The sequence below is a fragment of the Naegleria fowleri genome (genome assembly GCF_008403515.1).
Source record: "Naegleria fowleri strain ATCC 30894 chromosome Unknown tig47, whole genome shotgun sequence".
Taxonomy (NCBI): domain Eukaryota; phylum Heterolobosea; class Eutetramitea; order Acrasida; family Naegleriidae; genus Naegleria; species Naegleria fowleri.
Window position 1 is genome coordinate 10939 of NW_025407979.1, and position 9049 is coordinate 19987.

The window sequence follows — 9049 nt, forward strand, 5'->3', positions numbered from 1 at the left end:
CTTTTTGTACAGTTTGGCTCCTTTCGTGGCAATTTCTTTTCCCATCTCGGGATTAGTATGAACAACAAAGGCCAAATTGATCAATCCAATAATCACCTTATAGTGATCGCTTTGAAACTGCTGTGCAGAAGCCTTCATGGTGTCCATGAGGAAAAATCCAGCAGGATTGATGATGGTTCCTTTCGGTAACCACCACTGCGGAAGAAAGGCTGCAATCACTGGAGGAAGGAATTGAGTGTAGCCTGGTAAATGTTGATACTTTTGCAGAGTTTCCGATAGGAAAGAAACCTCTCAAACAGTAGAAGGCCCACAACAAGGAAAAACAGAAGCAATAACGATGATGGAATAACGACCCACAAGAGAAGGTCCGAATTGAAGTTCAGCAAGAATGACATTGTTTTTTGTGATGTGCAGTTGGTTTTGACGAAATTGGTTCAGAGTTTGTGGAGTTGAACCCGATCAATTTCCAAAAGCAAGATCAACTTCTTGGGTGCGTTATTTTGTAATTATATTCTTCATAATTTGAAAATAATTCGAGCAAAAGGTTTACACTATGGAAGTTAGGAATAAGGTGTTCTAACACGCTTGATCTTTGATTTGATTTTGTGCAGAGTCATTTCAATATTTCGGTAGGTCAATCTTTGAATGTTGTTATGGTTGACTTGTGAAAAACAGGAATGATTTGTATTTTTGTTGTTTATTGAGAACACAGTCATTGATCGCTTCTTCTCTTACAACTACCACCTTAATAAGTATCGACCTGATGAATGATATCCAAAGGATGATGCTCTCGACTCGTGCTTGGAATTTCTTCATCGGCATTCAACCCAACTCCAGTGTCACCGACACTCATTCCCTCCGTAATATGTTTCTTATCAAAGTCTTCCTCATACAAGTGATATTCCAAAGGCATCTCAATATGTCTCTCTGTGAAGAGCAGTTTCGTATCGTCGCTCAAACTAAAGATTGGAGCAGTTCCCAATAGGTTCATCTTGGTCATGGGTTGAGCTGGAGTCGTGCTCTGACTGGCAGATGCTTGTGCCTCAAATGAAACTTCCTTCTTCTTCTTCATAATACTCTCAGAAACAAACGACACTTTGTACTTGCTCAATAAGTGAATCAGGAAGAGTTTTTGTTCTTGGAGAGAGAATTTCTGTCCCAAACACACTCTCGCTCCAGCACCAAATGGAAGAAAGGAACAAATCATGGAATGAGGAGATGAAGTTTTCAACAATTGTTCACTGGTGGAAGCTTCTGAAGAGGCAGATTCTCTCTTCATCTTGATCTTCTCATCATCTTCTTTTTGGGAAGGAACACTTGTGGTGACAGCTTCCTTTGAAGATTTTGGAAGATGAGGAATATCTTCTCCCATATTGAATATTTCAGAAGTTTGAGGTAATTCAACATTCACTGGAGATGTGGAAGGTGAAGTGCCAGCACCTTTCACAGTCGAGAATACGTGACTCGAGACGTGTTGCTGTTGTTTCATTCGAATCCATCGCTCTGGATCAAACTTTTCACAATCCTCTCCCCAGATTTGTGGATTGCAATGAATGGCTTTGATCAAGAGTGAAACTGAGTAGTCTTTTGGGATCTTCAAACCTTCCACCACTTGATTCTCACAACTCAAACGATTCAACATTCCTAAAGGAGAAACCACTCTCAAACTTTCATTCACCACGGCATCCAAGTAAGACAATTCCTCATTCATGCGATGAATATCATCCACAGATCGTATCAAGACATGACATGACTCATGAGCGAGATGAGAATTCTTTGAGAATTTCTCTCCCAGAAAACTCTTTTTCAATTCATCGACCAATCGTTCCTGTACATGAGGATATTGAGCCAAATGGAACAAGAGAAAACTCAAAGCCTCTGCAGTGGTGGCATGTCCTGCAATGTACAAGAGCAAGACATCATCTCTCAAGTTTCGAAATGAAATTTGATTCATGACTTGTTGCTTGGAAGGAGTTTCAGAGGAGGTCCTCTCAAATTCATAGTATTTGAGGAGAAGTGTTTCAATGGCACTCTTCTCTCGATGAGGAGTTCCCATAATTTCCTCAGATGTGAGAGTGATGGTCGTAGAGGTGGTTGTAGCAGCAACATTGCTGGTTCCAAGTTGCTGATCTGTCTTGGACGATGGAATAAACTTTTCTCTCTTCTCCTCAATGAGGGAATAGATGAAGGAATTTAAGGTATTCATCGCTTCTGCCAATTTGGCATTATCTTCAATGGGAAGCATGGAGTAGAGTGTACCGAAAATTCCTATATTTCTCTCCCAGGTATTCACATGTTTGAACAGATAACGAAAGGCCTTCAAGACTTTTTCATACTTTTCCACTCGATTCATGTCGACTGGTTCCAAGTATTTGAATTCACAATCGAGAGCACTCAGTCCAATCACATCCAGAGCGAGACGTGTGAGCATGTCCTTAATCTTAATCTTGTAACTTTTTTCAGCTTGAGGTTCATAAGAGAGTTGAGTCCCATACATTTCAATATTGGAGACACATTTCACAATACATTCACACATATCGGCCCAATACTTTTCTACATGTTGGAAGGAAGGATTCAATACGGAACGATTTGCATGCCATTCCTCACCATTCATGAACACGAGTGCATTTCCAATGAAAGATTTCTGCATGGGATTCAAGAGTTGAGTATTCTTCTCAAAACTTTTCCATTTCTCAATGAGAATGGTTTTTGCTGCATGATTATCCGAGAAGACGACAGTGGGAATGAAACCTTTCATGTAAAAGATGAAAGGTTCAAAATGGAAGGTTTTGGCAATTTGAAACAATTTCTCTGGTAAGGGTTGATCATGATTGAAGAGGAGTAATTTGAGAGATTGCCAAATGGTGAGCGAGTGTCGAATGGCTTTTCTTGTTTTGGTATCTCGAACAGTGGCGACACAAACACCTTCATAGAATTTGATCAGAAAGAGGCAAAGAATGGGTAAGAAACAGATATAGGCAATGATGGAGAGAAGAGACCACATGTTGATGACAAGTAATTTGTAATGTGAAAAGAATGAATTCTTGATCAAGTGATCACTAACAATGAATTTCAAATCCAAATGGTAAATAATGAATGAATGGTAATGATAAACTCTGTGTTTGTAGTAGTGAATGGTGTTTTTTCTGAGTGAAAGTGTTTGTGTAGGTGCTTGTTCATGGATTTATATGAGGAGAGATCGAAAAATGGAAACATGGAGAGATTGGAGTCTTTTTTGAAAAATTGACTCTTTTAGAAAATAACTTTTTCAGACAGTTTGTTTTTTAAAGAAGAGGAATTTGAATGTGAATATTCGTAAAGCAAATTCATCTTGATATTATCAAAGATTACAGCTTTCAATGGATCTCAAGAATTGAAAAAGGAAAACATTTATTTGAAAAATCTTTTTAAAAAAAATTGAATTTATTCGGAAGACCATGAAGCAAACCCAAGCTCCAACACACAGTGGAGAAATTTATAAAGGATCAGTACCAACATTGGCCGATTCTTCCGATCGGTTTCTTGACCTCGACACAAAACAATCGGTTGTGAATTTGTGTAACATGTGGAGCTCGCATATTCATCATGTAATGAATGAACCAAGTGTAGGAATGTATCGGATTGTGGAACACGTGAGATCAAAAGTGCCCTTTATTGTGGAACAAAAGGTAGGATCTCAATCCTATGATTTGAAATATGTACATTTACTCTCTTTTATTTTGATGACATGTTCATCTCCGATTGATGAAAATATATCTTTTCAATTGAATGTTTTTGCGACATTCATATCATCATGAAAATCCAAAATTCAAATGTAAATTTTGTGATCTATAATTTTCAAAAATATAATTGCCACCTTGATGATGATCATTGCATGAAATCATGATATTCATCACAACAGAATTTATTGAAAACTAAAAAAGTGAACGAAAAAATCTATGATGCCGATTATGCCTTGCTAGCTTGTAAATCTATCAATTCCAACACACCTTGGATTTTCTCGGAGAGTATTCGATTATTGAAAAACAATTTTGTGAGTGTTCCACTGGCACCACCATCAACCACAACAACAAACAAAAGCAAAGTCTTCTCCTTTCATAAATCGAATGCAACTTCAGCACAACAGCAAATAGAAACAACAACGACATTGCCAAATGATGTTTCTGTCAGTGAATCTCTGCCTTCTCAGAATCCAACAACAAACACTGTACAGTCTTCAACAACCTCCGACGATCAGCAACAACAAGAAAATCCTTCGGAGGAAAACCAACCCAGCGTTGACACAAAGAGTTCTGTTGAAATTTTGACATCTCCATCCTATGAACAATCATCTGCAATTGATAATAGTGACACACATGCAAGTCTGAACCCCACAATCAAGGAAACAACAGAACCATTGTCACCACCCAAGAAAGAGGAATCGACTCAAGACACCATGACACAGACAACACAAGAGCAAGCCCATTCAGACACCACAACAACAAGTACACTCACCAATAGTAATGAGGAAAACATCATGACCACCACCACAACTCTTACTGAAGCTTCACATCCTGTCGTCTCGCCACACGGAGAAACTCAAGATGAAAGCAGTGTCACGGAAGTCACCGGCATTCCTTCTTCTATGACCACTGGAGGTGGCGATGACGAATGGTCCTCTCTTGCCATTCAACCTCTGCCTTCGTCTTCAACCAAGAAAAAGAAAGCCACAAAGAAAAAGAAGAAACAACAAGCTTCTGAAGAGGAACCTGCTGCTACAGAAGAGGAGGAAGCTCTGACACCAAAAACCTTTTAACTACAAAGTCCGTCACGCAATCCGTCCAACACATCCGTATTGCAGATCTGGTTTCCATTTAAACAAATGTTTTCACACAGTCACATAAAAAAAAATATTGAACATAACATCCACTCATCATATTGTTTTTGAAAATCGGAGAGCAAGATTTCATCCTTGCATATTTATCTCGAAAATATATTTTCCTTGGTTTAATTCTCATCAGTCAGAATAATTACAATACTTTCAACACACACATTGCCAAATGCAATCATCAACGAATACAGCGGCCATGATTGAGCCTGGAAGCATCATTCTCAGCGAAATTGCTTCTCTCATTGATTCGTTTTGCAATCCCGATATTCCATCATCGAAAAAGAAGGAGCAAAAGGCTTCTCATTGATCATGTACAAGGCGGAAGACTCTCCATCAATGATGGAATTAAATTATTAGGCGAATATTTAAATCATGCAACCGATGAAAAGATTAGAGGCTCAGCCTATGCAGTCTTACATTTAATTTTGGAAAACGTTCCCGATCAAAGCATGGACGATGATCAGCAAACAAAATTAGTAACAACACTTTTGAGGTTTATAACCGATCGATTGTATGACTTTGATTGTTTGGCAACACTGGTACCTTGCTTATTTGTGTGTTTCAATCGATGGTTTAGCCTCATATCGACCGAGCAATGCACACACATTGTTCTTCAATTTTTCGAGAATGTTAATGTTCAATCCATGGCAAGTACATCAGGTGTACAGAGCGCAACAAAAACACGAGGCATGTGTTTTGAATGGTTCAATCTGCTGATTGACAAATTTCCATCCATTGTCAAGTCTGTGAATTTTTTGAATGGTTTTATTCAATCGATTGAAGGAGAACGAGATCCTGCAAATCTCATGACTTGTTTTGATATGGTTCCTCGAATTATTGAACTATTCGACATTCATTCTGAGAACACTGAAAAAATTTTGACAGGCATTTCTGATGATTTATTTGATGTCACCAGTTGTTATTTCCCAATTACATACACTCCTCCTCCAAATGATACAAGAGGTATCACTAAAAACGATATTTCAAACAAGCTTTTGAAATGCTTTGCATGCAACAAGTACTTTGCTCCAAGCCTATTTCCATTTCTTTTAGAGAAGCTTTCAAGTGATCTAATTGAAACCAAACTTGAAGCATTAGAATACATGTGCTATTGTATTGAAAGATATGGATCTTCAGTGGTAGAGGAGTATTTGACTGAAATTTGGGCATATATTAAGGCGGAGGCTGTGAAAACCAGTTCCATGGAAGTCATGAGAAAGTGCTATGAATTCATAACGAGAACAACACGAGTGGTTGTCATTCCAAACGATCCTAGTATTAGACAATTTGATGTACCAAATATTGAAGCTATTGCGAGAACTGCCCTCGCTGAGTTACGTTCCAAAGAGTGCAAATTGGCTGCACAATATGCTCGAATGCTCTATGCCTGTGGAGTTGCTTCCAGAGAAATTTCTGTAATTGTTTTCAATAGAGTTTTTCCAGAGCTTATTACCGTTCTTAGCGAATCAGAGAATTACGATAAAATCTATGGAACATTTATCATGATGACGCAAGTATTGCAAGCGTTGGCAGAGGCATTCACTGCGTCACACTTGAATAGCATTCCACAAAATATTATTCAACAGATCGGACAAGCACAGACATTATTTATTTCCATGTACGAAGAGCAATTCAACAAAGATGACAAGGAAATGATTCTTGTCATTATCGAATTAATCTCAAGATTTGCCGTTTTCAGAATTGAGTCCACACTTTTGAAAGACGTCTATGTGAACAGAATTTTATTGAAATCATATGGAGAGGACAACAAATCGTTTACACTCTTACATGCTACATCTTTAGATGAATACAAGGATCGTTCCATTAAGGATATTTCTTGGATCTACAAATATGCACCAGACATTATTCAAAAGATGTAATCATTCCACTCATTCAAGTGCTGTACGAGTGTCAAAACCGCTCAGAAATTATCCACCGAATTTTATCTGTCATTTCACAAATAGGCACTGTTTGTTCAACTCTAACACCATTTATTACTGAACAATTATTTGAGAGAATTTCCTTCAATTTAACACAGTCGAATGAGAATAGGGAAATCGAGAAAACGAAAATATTTGAGACCATCAGTGGATTAGACCTTACCACTATTGAAGACTCTCAGAAAATGAAGTATATTAGAAAAATGATTGAGCTTGCCGAAATGGAGGAGGACGTTGTTGGCAACAACAAATACAACAACCATAACAATAATGAAATGATGACCGACGAAGATCCAGTGGAAGCAGAAATAGAGGATTCATTTGGATCATCACAGTGTGGAACTGGATGTGGGCACAATCATTCACACGACCATCGAGGAGAAATGTCACATATATGCCTCCTACTAAATCGCTCACTGCCATTCGAGAAACAACAACAAGTATTAGATGAGTTACTACAGCGAAATATTGGTGTTCGACTTTCTGGTCCTTCCATTAAGAAGTTTGCATCTGTTTTTTCAGCTCTAATTGTTTCATGCAATCCGCAAGTGAACATGACAAGTATTGTAGAAATGTCTGGAAATTTATTGAGTTTGTCCTTGCAAAATTTACATCCAATTAGTGTCACCAGTTCCCTCTCCCAAGCTATTGCCTCTCTTCTTAACAAAATTCCTATCGAATCGGACGAGTTTAAATATCTGACTTCCCTTTGTAACACTCTCGTTTTGGAACCTCTTTCTCAAGTGTTGAATGGAGTTGCTACTGACACAGATCATATTTTATCATTGGACCGATATTTAGAAGTCTTGTCTTGGATTTTGAAAGGACTTGTCATGAGAGGCGCCTACTTGTATGCAGATGCATATTCCAATATTTTGTGTTCGTGCCTCGTCTTTGACTTTCCTCAACAACATCATTCATCAAAACTCAACAAGAAAGCTGCTGATTGTTTTTGACAGCCATTGGAGAAGATGAAAATTCACTCCATAAGGATAATCACGCTCTTGTGCAAGTTCTATACAAGCAACGATTCTTTGCAATGAATGTCAGAAAATTAATGGACTCCATAACTACTACTAGTCATCAACCACATATTGTTGGATCCATTTTGTTGGCCCTTTCAAATTTGATTCACAATGTTCCAACTAGTGTGATTTTGAGTGAAGTGAAAAATATTTTCCCAATAGTTCTGAAATTCTTAGAAATGCGTCCTTCCTTGGCACAAGATGAAGCTCAAACCGAGGAATTAATTTACGCTGCCATTAAGACAACATTAACCTTGTTGACAGATGCAAAACAGGAAATGGCTGTACATTTGAGTGCCATTGTGCCAATACTTTTGGAAACTGCGAAGTATCAACGGTCACAAAATATTCGAGTGCTGTCGTTGGAGGCGCTTCATGAAATTACTATTGGGTTTCCTTATCATGAAATATTTCCACTTAAGAAGGAGATTATTAGAGGTTTAGAGTCTTGTTTGGATGACAAGAAGAGACGAGTGAGAAGAGCTGCAGTGAAATGTAGGAATGCTTATTTTGTCATGTCAAAGAATTGAAGATTCTAATTGTAACTACCAATGAAAATTGTCTTTCATTAAAAATTGGTTCCTTTACTTTCCTATGGTGGTCAAAATATTCAGCTCGGGTCCATTAAAATCGAGAACTTCCACTAGCACGTGCCTTAAATAACGCACATCAGCATTCCATTGGAGAATTTGATACTTGCTTCCACTTTTAGGTGCCTCCACACTTGAAGACAAAAGATTCAATGTTTCCTTACAAATACGGTCAATCCAAAAGGCAACAAAATCGTCGTTGGCCAAAATTTCAAGTTGCTCAGGTAGCTTGATGAGATATTCTCCTACTTGTGACACGAATTTAGAGGGTGGAATGGAGTGTTGCAACTCTGGTAAATGAATGTCATCCACATATTCTACAGTGTTACCGGGATCTATGAGCGAGAGATAGTACGATTTACCTGTCAAGTTCTTCGTGGATCCAGTAATGAGAGAGGAAACAAATGCCATGAGTGTGCTTTTTGCCAAATTGTGAGACGGCTGCAACAAATTAATATCCACCGATTTGAATGCCATCGTAAACAATGGAAATTGCACTTCCTGTAGACTGTTATAAAAGTTGTTCAACTGTATGAAGATTTGTTCGTTTTGAATTTTCACATAATATTCATCCACATTCTTGGAAAGAACAACTTCTTTTAGAGCTTCAAGAAGTTTGGACTT

General features: G+C 38.0%; 6 protein-coding genes across 6 annotated transcripts in view; 4 read left to right on the forward strand and 2 right to left on the reverse strand.

Annotated features, from left to right (window-relative positions):
* Positions 1-745: 745 nt before the first annotated feature.
* On the reverse strand, positions 746-3004 carry FDP41_005689 (uncharacterized protein; the record flags this gene model as incomplete). Its single annotated transcript, XM_044709240.1, has 1 exon — positions 746-3004. The coding sequence occupies one exon, from the start codon at positions 3002-3004 to the stop codon at positions 746-748; it is 2259 nt and encodes a 752-aa protein (XP_044559989.1).
* A 433-nt stretch (positions 3005-3437) lies between these two features.
* On the forward strand, positions 3438-4795 carry FDP41_005690 (uncharacterized protein; the record flags this gene model as incomplete). Its single annotated transcript, XM_044709242.1, has 2 exons — positions 3438-3668; positions 3902-4795. The coding sequence occupies 2 exons, from the start codon at positions 3438-3440 to the stop codon at positions 4793-4795; spliced, it is 1125 nt and encodes a 374-aa protein (XP_044559990.1).
* Positions 4796-5319: 524 nt separating this feature from the next.
* On the forward strand, positions 5320-6750 carry FDP41_005691 (uncharacterized protein; the record flags this gene model as incomplete). The annotated part of the gene is made up of 1 exon (XM_044709243.1): positions 5320-6750. One exon carries the CDS (start codon positions 5320-5322, stop codon positions 6748-6750), a length of 1431 nt encoding a protein of 476 aa, XP_044559991.1.
* A 263-nt stretch (positions 6751-7013) lies between these two features.
* FDP41_005692 (uncharacterized protein) lies at positions 7014-7766 on the forward strand (the record flags this gene model as incomplete). The annotated part of the gene is made up of 1 exon (XM_044709244.1): positions 7014-7766. The coding sequence occupies one exon, from the start codon at positions 7014-7016 to the stop codon at positions 7764-7766; it is 753 nt and encodes a 250-aa protein (XP_044559992.1).
* Positions 7767-7849: 83 nt separating this feature from the next.
* Positions 7850-8365, forward strand: FDP41_005693 (uncharacterized protein; the record flags this gene model as incomplete). The annotated part of the gene is made up of 1 exon (XM_044709245.1): positions 7850-8365. One exon carries the CDS (start codon positions 7850-7852, stop codon positions 8363-8365), a length of 516 nt encoding a protein of 171 aa, XP_044559993.1.
* A 54-nt stretch (positions 8366-8419) lies between these two features.
* FDP41_005694 (uncharacterized protein) overlaps positions 8420-9049 on the reverse strand; it is a gene marked incomplete at both ends in the record, with an annotated part of 1689 nt that continues 1059 nt past the window's right edge. Inside the window, one exon of the mRNA XM_044709246.1 lies at positions 8420-9049. This exon is cut by the window's right edge and continues 1059 nt beyond it. Within this exon, the coding sequence (XP_044559994.1) occupies positions 8420-9049 (630 nt within the window).